The sequence below is a fragment of the Galeopterus variegatus genome, unplaced genomic scaffold (genome assembly GCF_000696425.1).
Source record: "Galeopterus variegatus unplaced genomic scaffold, G_variegatus-3.0.2 Scaffold6722, whole genome shotgun sequence".
NCBI lineage: Eukaryota > Metazoa > Chordata > Mammalia > Dermoptera > Cynocephalidae > Galeopterus > Galeopterus variegatus.
Window position 1 is genome coordinate 70,627 of NW_007732833.1, and position 17,406 is coordinate 88,032.

General features: G+C 35.3%; 1 protein-coding gene across 1 annotated transcript in view; it reads right to left on the reverse strand.

Moving 5' to 3' along the window:
* The window catches only part of LOC103606599 (CWF19-like protein 2), a gene marked incomplete at its 3' end in the record, with an annotated part of 82,806 nt that extends 66,340 nt beyond the window's left edge, over window positions 1–16,466 (reverse strand). The window contains 6 exon segments of the mRNA XM_008591174.1: window positions 832–925; window positions 4,359–4,478; window positions 5,220–5,333; window positions 12,914–13,036; window positions 14,691–14,801; window positions 16,356–16,466. Of these exon segments, the coding sequence (XP_008589396.1) occupies window positions 832–925; window positions 4,359–4,478; window positions 5,220–5,333; window positions 12,914–13,036; window positions 14,691–14,801; window positions 16,356–16,460 (667 nt within the window).
* Between the last annotated feature and the right edge of the window lie 940 nt (window positions 16,467–17,406).

Sequence of the window (17,406 nt, forward strand, 5' to 3'; positions counted from 1 at the left end):
CACGAAAAAAAAAAAAAAAAAAAAAAAAAAAAAAAAAAAAAAAAAAAAAAAAGAACTTTATATGTCTACAGTTGCTAATAAATAAATTTTTCATTGAATTATCAATGTAGCACTTAGTAGACATATAAGATTTTTTAAGTATGTTTAAAATTATGTATGCTAGGGCTGGCCCATGGCTCACTTGGGAGAGTGTGGTGCTGATAACACCAAGGCCACGGGTTCGGATCCCTATATAAGGATGGCCGGTTGGCTCACTTGGGAGAGCGTGGTGCTGACAACACCAAGTCAAGGGTTAAGATCCCCTTACTGGTCATCCTTTAAAAAAACGAAAAAAAAAAAAATTATGTATGCTTATGTGACACAAATATTTTGTCTCCATCTGCTGGAAAATAACAGTACTCTCCTAAGATCAATACAAATTTTAAGAATGCTGGCAAAGTAGGCATTTCTGAAGATATGAAACTATATCTTTAATGTTTATACATTACTTTTATGAAATTTCTCAGACTTAAAATTTTTACATCTTATTACAGAATGTAACATACCAAAAGCATTATTATATCCTCACAGAATCATACTTTGCATTAATCCATTTAAAACAGAAATTCATTTGTGAAAACATGATCAACATAAAAATGCATATTTAATCATCTTTGCTCCCAAATACATCATAATTAAAGTAATCTTCTCAAGTACTAATAACTTAAGTAAGGCTTTAAAAGATGATAAACATTTTATCAATGCTTTGTCTTATGTAAACTCAGATCATTCCCTCAGGAACACCAAGTTATCAGAAATGCCTATGTGTTTACAACCAAAATATAGGAATACCTTTAGTAAGTGATGATACACTACAGTCTTCTGGTGGAAGACCTGTCCCACCATCCTTCCAGAATGGATTTAATTCTCTTTCCAGCAGTTTGGACTAGAATGAAACATTTTCAAAAGTCAGAATTTAAAAATAAACCCATCAAAAATATACTAATAATTAAACTGAGATGCAGTTAACAGTTGTAACCCTGTACAAATCATTTAAAACACTCTTAAGACACGCTGTTCTGTAACTTGCAGGAAATAATGTCTAAATTCACATTCATTCAATGTTTTTATTCAATGTCTACCATGTTTCAGAATTGTGCTACATGTGGAAGATGTAACTGTCAATAATTCTGACTCAGCCCTTGGTAGCTTGGGATATAGTGAGAAAAACAGAATAAGTAATTGATAAGTGCTTTGAAGATAGACACACAGAGTGCTAAAGCCACACAAAGAATTCAAACCCCTCTCACACTGAAGGATCAAAGTCTTCCAAGAAGAAATAATATACACAGTCTCAGACCTAAGGATGGGTAGAAATTAGCTAAGTTTTCTCTTTTTTTTTTACAGGCCGGAGGGACATAAAGATGCTCCAGATAGAAATAATAATAGCATGTTCATGAAACCCTAGAGAAATAGAAATCACAGCACTCTCAGGGAACTTAAAGGAATTCAGACTGGCTAAAACTTAGAAGTGTGAGTAAGTAGTGACAAGCCATTAGATTGTAGAACAATCAAGGACTAGGTCACATGAGTCATTTTGAATTGTTCTGGAGGCTTTATGCTGGGGGCAATGGTGACTCATGAAAGTGATCAGCTTGTATCACACAAACTGCAAACTTTTCTGTGTGGAAAAAACCGTGGAAAAGAGCAAGATTAGAGACACGATCCAGTCAGAAAATGGTGGCAGTAATCTAGGCAAGAGATGATGGTAACCTAATCACAACCCCAGTGCTTCCTGCATTCCATGCACTACGCCAGGCACTGGGCTATAATGAATAAGGTGGGCATGGTCCTTGCCATCAAAGAAATTACGGTCTAGAGAAGGGGGAAAGACAATTAAGCAACATTAACATAGATAAGTGCTATGAAAGTAAAGGGTGCTACAGAACTACCTTCTAATGATATCTAACTTGACCTCAGGGGGTGAAAAAATGCTTCCTACAAGAATAATGGCAACAGGATGGAGAGAGAAGGAAAGTGTTAAACATTAGCACCTTCAGTTTCCAAGAGTATGAACCAACCATACTATTGAAAAGAAAAATGTTGGATAAGATGTTTAAAGAAAAACCTTTTTAAATGTATCTACAAACTGACAAAAAAGACTCTCCAAAGGACAAAATTTAAGTTAATGTTTAACTTGGAGGTTTGATCCCTTACAGTAGTTTGTAGCAAAAAAGGTTCTGTCACCTGCTTTGTTAATTTACTACAAAATCTCTCGGTATCTATAATTAACAAATTTCTTCCAATGGTCTTATCTAAACACTCAGATACACAGCAGATACTCAACAGGATAAAAAAAAAAAAAAAAAGCTAGATTACATACTGAGGAGGAGAACTGACAAGAGGCCAGACAAGTTGTGATACTATCTGAAAATGTATGAGACAAGGACTAAATATATAAGAACTTCTACAAATCAGTAAGAAAAAGACAAATGAACCTAACAGAAAAGTAAGCAAAATCATAAACAAGCAGTTCACAGTACAAGAAATCTGAATGACCAAAATGCATGAAAAGATCTCTTGTAGTAACCTGAGAAAAACAATAAAATGCCATTTCTCACCCATTAATTAATCTGGCAAAAATTTTAAAGTTTGACAATTATAGGTACTTAGTACTGGAAAAGAAACACATATTGCTGGGGCAGTACCAATTGTTATATCTAAGGTCCTTCATTGTAGCTCTGTTTGTAATAGTGAAAAACAGTAAACAATGTAAGTGTGGATAAGTAGAGGAATAGATATTTACAGTGTGGCATAGTAAGATGATGAAAGACTATACAGTAATGAAAAAGAATGAAACAAATAAAATATGTCAAAGTGAATCGATCTCTAAAACATGTTCAGGTCTTCAATGTAAGTGTGCATAAGTAGAGGAATAGATATTTACAGTGTGGCATAGTAAGATGATGAAAGACTATACAGTAATGAAAAAGAATGAAACAAATAAAATATGTCAAAGTGAATCGATCTCTAAAACATGTTCAGGTCTTCTAATCAAAATGGCTTAGTAAGATTCCACTTCATCACAATCTCCCTGCTCTGGACAAATAGAAGAGATATACACAATATAAAACATACTTGAGTTCAAAATAAGATAACTATCTCCATGGACGAGAAACAGAAGAGACTAGCAAAGCAGTAAGCAGGACTGAAGCCATAGGTCTACCGGGCCCTGGGTGCAAGCAGAAAACAATAGTTCTGCATTCAATTCGCATAAGATAATAAATACTAAAAGTGCTCCAGGTAAGACAGAAGAATGGAGCCAGTCTCGCCATATAAAGCCAAGAACTGGGGTAAGGAGATCTGCTTTTGAAAGAAGGCTGAAGAACTGGTATAAGGTACAGACTGGGTCTGTTGATAAGTGCTATAGTTCTATAGCATTTAGCACAATGCATGCATAAGAACAGAAGAGGACACAGACACAGCCTCAAGCACTGGCTTTCAAACTTTTCTGTGACCCTGACCCATAGTGAAAGACAGCATGAGTGTGTGTGTGTGTGTGTCCAAAACAAAAGTTTAAGGAAACAAAATACACTTTTATTACATGTAATACATAGCTGGTATTTTATATTTTTAAGTGCTGATAGCAATAAATTAATTTCATGACCAATATTTTGAAAAACACTAGCCTAGAATACTAAAGAAATGATATCCCTAATATCAAGAGGAGATATATAATCAGCGTGCTCCCACCACCTGACAAGACAGGCAAGTTTTCTTGCCTTCAACTGGATTTTTCCTCAAATTCATCATTTCCTCAACTTCATCCTTTCATTAAGGGTATATTCCTCCAGGGTCCCAGATTTATAGGGGTTCATCAATCAGGTTTTCCCATCTCATGCAGGCTCTTGCCTTTATCCCTAAGGACCCATTAAAATTGAAATTCAAGATTATCAGGATTGTGCGATGCCACCTGGAAAGCCACCAGCTTCAGCACTTCCTTACATGCTTATTTTATATTTTATCCAGAATTTTTAGGTGTCTTGAAATTAAAGCATTCTTATGGTCTCTAATTCAGTATGTACACTGAAACAGAAGATGAAAGGGTTCACTTTTAATACAATGATATTAACCTAAAGTCAATATTCATTCAACTATATATATGCCCTAGATTTATTAATCTAGTATACCTTTAAACTGTCTTCCTATGGGAAACTTATTTTAACAAAACATATCCCATTTCATAGCTGTTCTCACTAACTGTATTAAAAAACCACAAAACATAAAATAATATTTTACAAGTAAAATTGCATTTATACAAATGTCTTAGTTTATTAAAGGCAAATTAGAAAGTTAAAGCATTTTAAATATTCTCTTACCTGTTCAAGTGCTTGGGTTTTCTCTTGTTCTATTTTCCTTATAGTTTCCTTTTCAGCTTTGAGTGATGATGATGACACAGTTTTAACAGACATAAAATCAACAGTCATCCACTCATCCCTCTGTTGAAAAAAGATGACCGTTTCAGGCTAAATTGATTAGAACTTAATAAACACTTTGCTCTAGGGTTTAGGCACTCACACCTGGCTCAAATCCTGTATGGCTGTATAACTTAAGGCAAGTTTCTTAATCTCTCTAGGCCTTAGTTTCTCCCCTGTAAAATGGGATAAAATATCTATCTTTCAGGACTGTTTTAAGGAGAAAACAAGAAAATGGATATAAAGCGTCCAGCTCAGTGCCTGGCACACAACAAGCAAACATTAGTTCCTTTCACATTTCTTCCTTCATCTGTGTCTAACAGTGGATACATTACATTCTCCCTTAGGCATATAAACGATAACCCAAAATCTGTGAACTACTCAACTGTAGGCATTGCTAAGAAAATTACAGCCATGAGGTGAAGGGAAAGAAAAACTATTTTTGAATTCTACTCACTGTAGAAGGTTCAGATAAAGTAACAGTACAAGGCTTCACATACATAAAAGGAAAGTGCCACTTCTCTCTCAACAATCAGAAGCAAGAAAACCTCTAAGGGACTACGATAGAGACGAACACTCATTCTCTCATAGCAGGAGGAGGAGGGGAGTCCAAACATTAAGCAGTCAGCACTACTGCCAAATTATTCATAAAGTACACTGTTTTCAAAGTTAACTTTCTACTGAAGAAATTAGAATAATCTTTCATTTTGACATTCATCTATTCTTAGAAGTTGACACTTTTTAAAAATCAGGTGACTTGCTTACCTGAATAACTTGATTGTCATCTTCTTTTTCAGACTTTTCATCTTTCACTTTCCAGGCCTTTCCCTTGCCAGGAGTCTGGGATGGAACAGCCTCAACCCACTCATCTTCAGAGCTCTAAGAATATTTAGCACATGAGAAAAATTTTCAAATTTGAATATTTTCATATAAAACTTCTGTGCTATTGTTGAGGAGTAGAAATTCAGCTTCCCATAGAAAATTCTGACACTCTATCTCCCCTTTAAAAAAATGACATTGAAAATTTAAGAAAGAACATGTAAACCCACTACTTTGGGTTAAGGCCACAAAACACAACCAAATTATTTCTATTTTCTTATAAGTTTATTATCAAGACAAGGGAAAGCAAAAAATAAGACTTAGAACTGCTATGTAGAGAACTCACTTCAGCACAGAGCTTTAGTTTCTACCAACATCAAGAGTACTCACATCTTTGCTTCTCTAGAACAAAGGAAATGACATTGAAGTTAGTAGGTTTGCAGTTTGCGCCTAAGTTTCAAATTTTGGTATTTCTCTGGATCTAAAAATGCAGAGATTTCAGGTAACAACTAGTAAGGCATTTCGCTGTGTTTAAATACCACATTATTAAATCAACTGAGAAGTATTTAGTCAACATCCCCTATGTGCTGATCATTATGCCAGGTTTTGGGGTTTGTTTTCAACAAATCTATCAGTGTACTCTTCTATGTCAAGTACTGCATTAAATACTTTCACATATATTATCACACTGAATTCTTATCACAACACTATAAAGTATTTTTTTCATTTTATAATAAGGAAAGTTCCCCCAAATTAAGTAATTTGCCCGTTACATGGTATACAAGTGTGAAAACCCAGTTAGGAATCTAGATTTGTCTGGCTCTAAAATCTATTATATATTCTTTGGAGCTATAGAACATAAGTGTCGCAGAGATCCTAGAAATCACCTAGTACAAACTACCTGTTAATGTACAGCTGAGAAACTTTTAGGCCAAGAAAGGAAAAAGTGAGTGAATACCAAGGCAAACACTAGAATCTGGGTTTCCTGAATGAGACAAATATTCTTCCATTCTGCAAAGTTCTTGAAAACTACCTAAAGTGTTCTTTGACTACAGAACATAAATACACCTGTCAAAAGGTATAATCCACATGGAGTAAACATATTTGCGCTCTGCCACCTCAGCTGCCAACTGTTTCCCATAGCAAAGCAGACTTTATTCACTCATTCAGGCCTTGATTTGGACTTATAGAAACCTTGCAACTAGTTATTTATATTTATAGTTACAATTTTTTAAGATAATCACTATAAATGTATTTCTGGTCTACCCACGGTCAAATCAATTTAGAGATACCTGGTTCCTAATTCTTGAGGTCACCACTAAACAGGGTAGTATAATCTAAAAAAAAAAAAAAAAAAAAACTTTCTTTGTGAGAGTGCCAATTTGCTAAGATCAAATTAAAATAATTAAAAAGTTGGCATTCCACAGGACTGTGTCATAGGCCTTCTTCCATAACTGCAGATTTTCACTATCTTACAAGCTGTTGACCAACCACTTGAAATTCATTAACTGGAGCCACCAGTTGCTTCATCATGACAGCTGCAACCAGTCTCCAGCTCTGGATAAATCCAATCACCATGATCTGCAACTTCAGTTAAGCTAGACTCTGCACCCCAAGTAGAATTCCCCTTGCTGGTCCTTGGTCAGTTCTCTCTTCTATTCTCTTACGACTTTCCTTTAAAGCATTAATCATTTTTACATTCATTTATGTGACTATTTGATTAATATCTCACTCTCACACTAAGCTGTAAGTTTAAAGGAACCATCTGCTTTTGCATACTTTGTGTCTCCAAGCACATAGCTTAATACATTGGCAAATATCATTACCTTCTTCAACACCCTCCTCAAGCTTTCTACCAATGCCCATTCCCCATAAGCTCAGCAAATGATCTCTCCTCTTACCTTATCAAGAGAAATGAGGCTACCTTAGCTTCCTACCAATCTCCAACAAAATTATTTATAGCTGAACCTATCCTTACCTCCTGTTAACTCTTCCTTTTCAAGGCAGGTCCTCCTCCAAAGATTTTGATCACAACCATTCCTGTTCCTCTAAAACCTTGATCCATCAATTATCTCCTTCTCTTATAGCTTCAACCAAAGATCTCTAATGGACTCGAAATATGCTCAAGCATTTTTTTTTTTTGAAGCGTTAAGGGGGGAACTTCCTTGACCCTATGTATCCCTCTAGCAGGAATCCATCTTCCAACTTCTATTCTCAGACAAACTTCTTGAAAGAGTAGTATACATCTACTGCCTTCACACCATCACTTTCATACATTTCTCAAAACTCTGTAATATAACTATTGTCCCCATTAATCTACTGAAACTTCTTCAAAGTTCACCAATTGTTTCTATTATGCCAATTCAACAAAACGTTACCATTTTTATCACCCTAGACCTCCCTGCTGAAGACAACAATGTTGACAACTCACTTTCTTGACTTCCAAGACACTTTCCTCTTTTCCTCCCACTCTTTGTTTCTTCTCCATTTCCTTCATGCTTTCTAACTCCTATAAACCTAAGTCTGTATCTAGTAATAGTACCATTAAAAAATGAAGATGAAATAAAAGAAATTTTCAGGCAAACAACAGCTGTGTTTACTGTCAGCAGACCTACACTATCAGAAATATTAAAAAATGTTCTACAGGCAGAAGAAAAATTTTATTAGACAGAAATTCAGACCTACACAAAATAATAAAGAATGCCAGAGATCATAAATCTATGGGTAAATATAAAAGACATGTATAACTTATTTAAAAGATAATTGGGTATGTAAAGTAAAAATAATAACAATATATTATGTTAAAAGTTATAAACTATGTAGGGTTTATAACACGTGTAGAAGGAAAATGTATGACAACAATAGCACAGAATATGGTAGGAGGAAATAGAAGCATACTGCTCTGAAGTTCTTATTATAAATGCAAAATGATATTATATTTGAAGGCAGAGCATAATAAGCATTTTTCAAAAATGAGGTACACCTAACTTCTTGCCATATACCAAAATCAACTCAAAATGGATTTAAGACTTAAATATAAGACCTGAAACTTTAAAACTCCTGGAAGAAAACATAGGGGAAACACTTCAAGAAGTAAGACCAGGCAAAGACTTTATGAATAAGATCCCAAAGCATATGCAACAAAAGAAAAAATTTAAAAATGGGATTATATCAAACTAAACAGCTTCTGCAGAGCAAAAAAAAAAAAAAATAGAGTGAAAAGACAACCTACAGAATGGTAGTAAATATTTGCAAACTATGCATCTGGCAAGGGATTAATATCCAGAATATACAAGGAACTCAAACAACTTAACAGTAAATAACAGGTAACCTAATTAAAAATTGGACAAAGGAGCTGAATAGGCATTTCTCAAAGGAAGATATACAAATGGCCAACAGACACATGAAAAAGTGCTCAACATCACCAAGCATCGGGAAATGCAAATTAAAATCACACTGAGATATCATCTCACCCAGTTAAGACTCGCTATTATCAAAAGACAGAGAATAACAAATGCTGGCTAGAATGCAGAGAAAGGGGAACCCTCCTACACTGTTGGTGGGACTGTAAATTAGTGCAGCCATTATAAAAAACAGTATGGAGTTTCCTCAATTATAGATAGAACTGCCATATGATCCAGCAATCCCACTGCTGGGTATATACTGAAAGGAATGGAAACCATCATGTTGAAGGGATACCTACACTCCCATATTTATCACAGCTAAGAGTTGGAACCCACCTAAATGTCCATGGATGGATGACTGGATTAGGAAAATGTGGTATATCTGCACAGTGGAATGCTACTCTGCAATAGAAAAGAATGAAATACTGCTATTCACAGCAACATGGAGGAACTTACAGAAAATTATGTTAAGTTAAATAGGCCAGGAACAGAAAGTGAAATACCACATGTCCGCACCCACAAGTGGGAGCTAAAAAAATAAACAAACACATAAAAAAAGAAAAGAAAGAAGGATAAAACAATCACAATAATTCGCTGAACTTTCAAAAGGAGAGAACAGAAGTGAGGCCACCAGAGGTGGGGCGGGAGGAGGTTTAGCAAGAAATTGATAAAGGGTCACAAAAAATGACTACCTTTTTTGATGTTGAATATACTAATTATACTGATTTGAACATCATGTATTGCACACAGGTACTGATATTCTACACTGTACCCCACAGATATGTACAATCAATTATGTTTCCATAAATAAATAATAAATAATTTTAAAAAGAGGTACACCTGGTAAGCCTATAGTGGAGATGAAATGGCATACTAAAAAACCCTCAATCCAAAAGAAGGCAAGAAAAGGAGGGAGAAAAGAAATATAGAACAAATGGGACAAACTGAAAAGGAATCGCAAAATGGTAGATTTAAGCTCATCCATATCAACAATTACATTAAACATAAATATCTAAACCAGTTCTATTCAACAGAATTTTTCTTTACCTACACTGTCCAATATGGTAGCCACTAACCTAGCCATATGTGGCTTCTGAGTGCTTAAAATTTGGCTAGTGAGACTGAAGAAATGAATTTTCAACCTGAAATAATTCTAATAAATTTAATTAAAAATTTTAAAACCATACACAGCTACCATATTGGACAGTGCAAAAAACAGTCTAATTAAAATGGAAGAAACTGATAGGCTAGATAAATAAGCAAGACCCAAGTAATGTTATTCATAACAGCCCCAAACTAAAAATAACCCAATGGCTTTCAACAGATAAACATATGAGCAAATTGTGGTATATTCACACACTGGAATACAGCAATAAAAAGAAAGGCACTACTGATAACATGCAATAACATGAATGAATCAAATAAACATATGTTGAGCCAAAGAAGCCAGACACAAAAAAGATCATATTACATAAATCAATTTATATGAAATTCTAGAATAGGAAAAGCTACAGTGTGCTAAAGCAGATTTGTGATTGCCCAATCCTGGAATGGGGGAAGAGAAAGAGGGAAGAAGAGGGAGGTAGAAGGGAGATTAACTGCAAAGGACCATGACGATCTTTATGGGATAGTGGAAACATTCCACATCTCAGTTGACATGGAAAACAGGAGCATTCATCAAATAGTACACTTAAAATATGAGCACTGTATTATATGTAAATCGTACTTCAATAAAGTTGATTTTAAAAGTTAAAAGAAAAAAATTAAAAGACCTTGTCAAAGCCAAGATGTTTTTCAGCCTCACATGGATCCTCAATGCTACTGAGCAATTTTTTTGCTTCTCTTTTATTATCTAAGCAAAGTTATTTCAAATTTATACCATTTCCTCAGTTGTCCTTTTACTCCCAAATACCTTCTCAGATGATTTTGCCTTCTACTTCACAAAGGAAACAGACAACAACAAGCAGAAACACCATCACTAATCTGCTCTCTTTCTGACCATACTGCCTCCTTATTTATCTATTTTTACACACATTTTTACAGCTTCCCTCCTAGCTCAGAAGAGAGGGTGCTCCTACTCCTAATCAAAGCTAACCCTTTCCCCTGGGACCTTGCTAATTAAAATTTACCATTCTCCTTAATATTTCCTCTCTCCTAAAAACATTTTCTCAAAAAGACCTTCCAAAAACCCTGACTCCTCTAGCTACCCCTCTGTCTTTCCTTCCCTTTCCCTTTACTGCCAGTAAAAGCTTCTCTTTCATTCTCCAATCCACTTCAATGTGGTGTGAGCACAGAGCATTCATTCAAACTGCTCTAAGGAATGTGTGTGTGTGTGTGTGTCTATGTGTGTCTTTGTATGTATGTGTATGTTATACAACTTATTAAGTATATATAAGTATACATACTATATGTTGCAGCAAAAATATATACATCTACTTCCAGGAAAGAACTAAGGGGAAAAAAATGGACAATGGGGAATGAAGTGCTCTAAATCAAATGATATAATATGTAGACAGCCTGGCAGATCCGGGGGTTCTTAACCTGTAATCCTTGCATAAAGTTCAGGGAATTTTATAAACCCCACTGAAATAAACAATTTTGTATGTACATGTTTTTTTGGAGAAAGGATACAAAAAAACTTTTATCAGATTCTCAATGGAGCCAATAATCCAAACCCAGAATTGTGGAAATAGTGTTCCTATCTTCTTTTCATTTCAAAATTTTTTTAACTCCCTTTGTTTTGAGTTATATTTTTAAATTTTTTCTATATAATATAAATATCTCTACCATTACAAAATATACTGGCTAGTCCTCAAGACTATCTAGTTGTATTCCTCACTACGAATTAATATACCATATTCTCATATAAGATAGGCTTTCAAGGTCAATTACCATGTCAAGCATGTCAAGAACTGCAGAACTTTTGGCACAAAACTCTATCCAAACTCCTCTTGCACTAAGAGACTTAACTCTAGCATGGCTACTAGCAGTATAATACTGTGTCCCTAGGATGACCCTTGCCCCCCAGTAAAATGCTTGTCTAAGAAAGCTCAATGCTGCCAGGAAAACTTACTACCTGTTCTAGCCAACACATGATGATAGGCTCCCGATCTCCCTTTCTTAGGGCATTTACTAAAAAGAATGTACAGTTATAAATATGGTATCTCTTAAGAACCTCAAAGCCAATCCTCTGAATGTAATTATAGGCTCTCTGTCTCCCAGTCTCTGTAGGAAGACGGAATACTAACTTTGAAAACTGCCAGCTAGCAAACACAGCTAATCAAATTTACAGTGACCAACTCTTAGTAATTTTTCACTTTTCTGACTCTACCAAGGCTTCGCTTTCCCCCATCCCTCATTTTCCCTTTAAAATACCTAAATCATCTCTGCACAAACTGAAGTGGAACTTAGCAATTTCCCCAAATATCAGTGGTGTGGTTACTGAATAAAATCTGTTCTCACCTTTTTAACTAATATCAAGATGTGATTATCTTTGACAGTCTACTGCCAAAGACTTAGTTTCTGAAACTACAGGTGGGCCAGACATTGAACTACGGTGATTCAATGAGAGGATAACTCTATGAAGATCAGACATGGGAGACCAGTCATCCATAAACATCGCTAGCTCGTCACTCTCTAAGCAAAACCTTTCTTCCTGAAAAAAGTATGAAAGATTTGTCTTGTTTTCCACAGTGAGTCCTCTTAATCCAGAACTGGTTGGTGCAGCCAGCTCAGCATTTGCTTCCTTTTGGCCCCAGAGTATATAAACATAACCTACTTTAAAGACTTTAATATTAACTTCTATGAAAAAGCAGACAGGGGTAACAGACTCTCAAATATCTTGAAACTCTTTTCCCTTATGTTTATAATACTGCTCTTCCCTGCTTCTCTTTCTAATTTTCAACAACTTTTACTTAGCATCCTTTACTTCCTATATGGCTCCTAAGTGCTGGTGTTTCATCTTTCTTTTCAGTCCCCCTAGGGATTTCATCCATCTAATGACACCAACTAGCAATAATTCCCAAATAATACCCCCAGACTCTTACCTTTCTCTGGAACCCAAGATCCACATTTCCAATAGTTCCTGGACACCTCCAAGTAGATGTCTCCCAGATATTTTCATATCATAACTAGCAATATTTTTTAAGTTCATATATATTTTAAGTTCCCAAATATTATGCCTTTAAATAAAATTTTCTCAAATAGCTTCTTTGGTTAATTTTAGTACATACTTACTGATAAACTATCAGATGAATCATCGTTTTTTTCATATTTCTGTTTCTTGCTCTTTTTTTTCTTCTCTTTCTTTACTTTCTTTGAATGCTTGTCTTTTTTCTTCATTTTCTTCACAGAATGTTCCTATAAATAATCATTTTGAACAGGTAAACAAGGAATTTAATTTTGTCTTACATTAAAAGAAAGCATTTTGAGGGAAAAAACTCATGTTCCAAAATACTTTAAATCTTTCATGAAATGAGGCAAAGAATATGACTAAACAAGTATAATCTTCCAAGAAACCATAACATGCCTCCTATAATATGTATACTACTAATAAATCATATAGCTGAGATTTCTTATCAGAAAAATATGAGGAAAATTTTGGTTTTAATTTATTTTTACATTCATGTGACACAAATATAACCAAATAAACACACATATATATACGAGGGTACTTCAAAAACTTCCTGGAAAGATTTGTATAGTCTTTCAATTCTATTTTTCCACAAACTTTTTGAAGTACTCTTGTACAAAACATATCTGTACATACCTACACACACACACACACACACACACACACACACACACACACAATAGCCCTCTATGGTCCCCAAAATAATAGCCCTCTATGGTCCCAAAAAAATTTATACAAGATTATTAGGCCATAAAGAAATAAAACAAGACAGCATTAATTAAAATTGTAGGAGGAGGCTGCAGTGGGGGGAGGGAAAAGGAATGGAGAAAGGGAAGATGGTGACTAAAGGGTACAACATATTAGTTAGACTGGAAAAATAGGTTTTAAAGATCCACTGTACTGACTGGTGCCCACAGTTAACAATAATGTATTATATACAATATTCCCCCCTTATGAGCAGGGTATGTGTTCCAGGACCTCCAGCAGATGACGGGAACAGCAGAATAGTACTGAACCCTACATATATGTACCTATGATAAAGTTTACTTTATAAATTAGGCACAGTGAGAGATTAGCAACAATAATAAAGACAACAATTATAATATACTATAATAAAAGTTATGTGAATGTGCTCTCTCTTTCTCAAAATATCTTGTACTGTACTTCCCCTTCTTGTAATAAAGGAGCAGAGAGAGATGGCTCAAGATTTCATCATGTTACTCAGAATGGTATGCAATTTAAACTTATAAATTATTTCTGGAATTTTCCGTTTAATACTCTCAGACTATGGCAGACCATGGGTAACAAGAGATGGTGAGTAACAGAGACAGAGGAACATGAAACCATAGATAATGAGGGACTACTATATTTCACATTGTATCCCACAAATATATACAATTATTATGTCAATTAAAAACAAATTTCAAATATTGCATGAAGAGAAAACAAGGCTTGAAACCGAAAAAATAATCAAAACATAAAGTTAAAATGTATAATTTGGGGGTTGGCTAGTTAGCGCAATTGGGAAACCATGGTGCAGATAACAACAAGGTCACAGATTCAGATTCCCATATCAGCTAGCTGCCCCCCACACAAAAATGTATAATTTTTTAGATCCATAAGCTTGCTATAAGTGGGACAAATATTTAAAGCTAAGCATTCTCACTGCCAACTCAAATAAAAAAATCTTTTCAGTGTTATAATATCCAAAATATTATATTGAAACACTTCTGCCAGAGATAAAACTATTCAGTAATGACAACTATGTGATATTCATTCCGTATCTTATGACGTCTATAAACTTGTTCTTCTGATATTAACTTGAATAAGTACAAAAAAAAGACAGATAACCTTACACCAAGTAGGCCTGTTAGTATTCACCTGTGAGAATTGTTCAATTCGCTCATTCACATCAGGTAGCATCCAGGTATCCTCACCCCGGAGTCGCTTAAGTTCTTTACGCCGTTCTTCTTTTTCAAAATTGGCTTTAGCCTGCAACAACAAAAAAGACAAACTGCCAATTGAACCAACTGCTTTTCACAAAAAAAGGCAAACAAAAACCTGTCCAGCTTTCATATATAGCTAGCTGCTCGTGAATGAACAGTCTGTTCCTTGCCAGGAATCTGCTTCTACCAGTGCACAAAGACAGACAAAAACAAAAGCCCTCTCCTTCTGTATTACCAATCACATTACCAATCTCCAGTGAATCGAGCCATCATTCAGGGTCAGAACCTTGGGACCTATTCTAGACCCTCCCCTCTCCCTAAACTCCCTACCTCAATTATGACTTGGAATCTCTTTTCCTTTCACCATCCCCATGGCTACTGCCTTAGACTTTAGACTGACCTCCATGCCTTCAATACGCATTGCTCATACCCCAGTATCCAGCCCCCCAAAATGCTCCAGGATGAATCATCTTTCTAAAAAGAAATTATCATATTGCTAATTTTTATTCATCCTTCAACAATAATCAAATAAAGCAAAGTTTTTCCTAGAAGATTGTTCCTGCCTTCTCATTCTCTCTCCCAAACTCCAAAGCTGGGTTTGGTCTTTCTCAAACTCTATGAATATCTCTACTGTAAAATTTATCACAGCTTATATACCCTACTCTCTCCAAAAACTGCTTGAAACACCAAAGAGATGAAGATGAAGAATATTTATTATACATGTATATTACATATGCTGAAATCAGGGAACAATACCAACCTTTCACCTGTCCAACTTTAATTGTACACTATTCCCCATTAAAATCTAGCGGTAGTCATTACCCCTTTCTCCCTTCTGTCTTCTCTACCTCTTCTCTACTGACTCCTTTTCATCTGCATTTAAACTAGTTTAAGACTCTATCATCTTAAAACAAACACAAACAAAAACTCTCACTGAACACTCTGTTGCTCTCCAAGTACAACTTTTCCCTTTCTTCGCCACACATCTTATATACTGAATAAGCTGTCCCACAATTCAATAGGTTACTTCCTCCATTCTTTATATGTTACCTCTATGCATCTCAATCTAAAGAAGAAATACAGTGCTTTTCAACATTTTGTGAAAGGCTAAATTTTCTGGGTCTCTAGTGTTAACTCCTGTTTGGATCAGTAAGGGCTTACGATAAGTCTAGAATTGATACCAACAGTAAGACTAGAGAATGAAACATCAAATGAAATGAAACAAAGTCTACTCAAACACGCCTTACATGTGTTACTGGAAAGAAAAAAAAAAAAAAAAAACATTTCAGATAAGAGCAGATGCAAGGACAGGCTGGCAGAGTACCTAGGAAGTCCGCAGTCCCGGGATTAGAAATGTAAAACAATGGATGACTCAGAAGTTAAGGGAACTTGGAGAAAAAGAAACATCATCCTGAAGAGACAATAAGTAACTGGAACCTGCGAGACTATCTGGGGGCGGGAGATACATAAGATCTTACCGGCTTCGCAAAGAGAGACTCCACCCAAACAAGGTGGTGAGGGAAGGGGGGAGTGGGCAAGCTCCCGGGAACCCTCCACTCCCACAAATCTAAATTCCTACAAAAGCCCCCAACGCAGGTACCTGGCGCAACACCTCGGCTCTGGCAATCCGGGTCTGTTCTTTATGATCTTCGATACTCTTCGCACTTTCAAATCTACCACTGGCGGCCGCCATAGTTGTTGTCATCGTAAAGCCAGGAAGTCGTCAGGAAATCCCAGTTTACGACAGTCGTAATTTAATAAACAAACCTGGACTTCCGACTAGGGGGAGGAGGGTTGCTACTTCACCAACAGAGCATGCGCAGGTCTGAATGCCGCTTAACGTTCCCCTGATAGTTCCAACTCCAGGTTTTCGTCTAGCGGGAACTTCCACCAAATTATCCATTAAAGCATCGATTTTCGTTTGCCTGTGCTGAAAACAGGCTAGCAAAAAGGGCAAAATTTCTTTGAAGATTCAGTGTTTTGCTCTGGTGGATCTTTTTTAAATATATGAAATAGTCATGTGAATTTTGCCTTGTACTTCATATTTTATCTGTGCTTATTTAAATTGTTAGAAGTTTACATTTTGTGTTTCTCACCTCATATAATTTGCTCATACTTATCCGTCCAAGCATTTTTTATCACGGTGAGCAATTACCTATTTATTTGTGTGTTGATTTTTTGTTTTGTTTTATATTTATATCTGTCAAACAAAACTTTAAGATCCATGAAGAATAAGACGTTCTAAAGTATCAAGTGCTTTGAGAATACACTGAACTTATATTAGTAATCATATAAAAATAAAGAAGGCTGGAGAATACTTATAAACTAGATATCTTAAAGACACTAAAAAGAGTTAACACAAGCAAGATTGAGGTAAATATTCTTTCTTTTCCGTTTTCATAAAATTGAATTTGTGTTTGCAAGAAGCTTTCCCAGGACCTTCTATTTACCATTCTATGAAGGTCTTAACCTTGAGAACAATTTTTACTTGTTTGATATATCATAGAAAGTACTCATTGTATTTTTGTTTTAGAGAATTGAATTTTAATTTACTAATTGACCTAGGAATACTTAACCAAATGACTACTTTGATTTTGTCATAATTAACTCAACTAGTGTTAAAGACTTTTCAGATTCTCTTCGGATTCAGA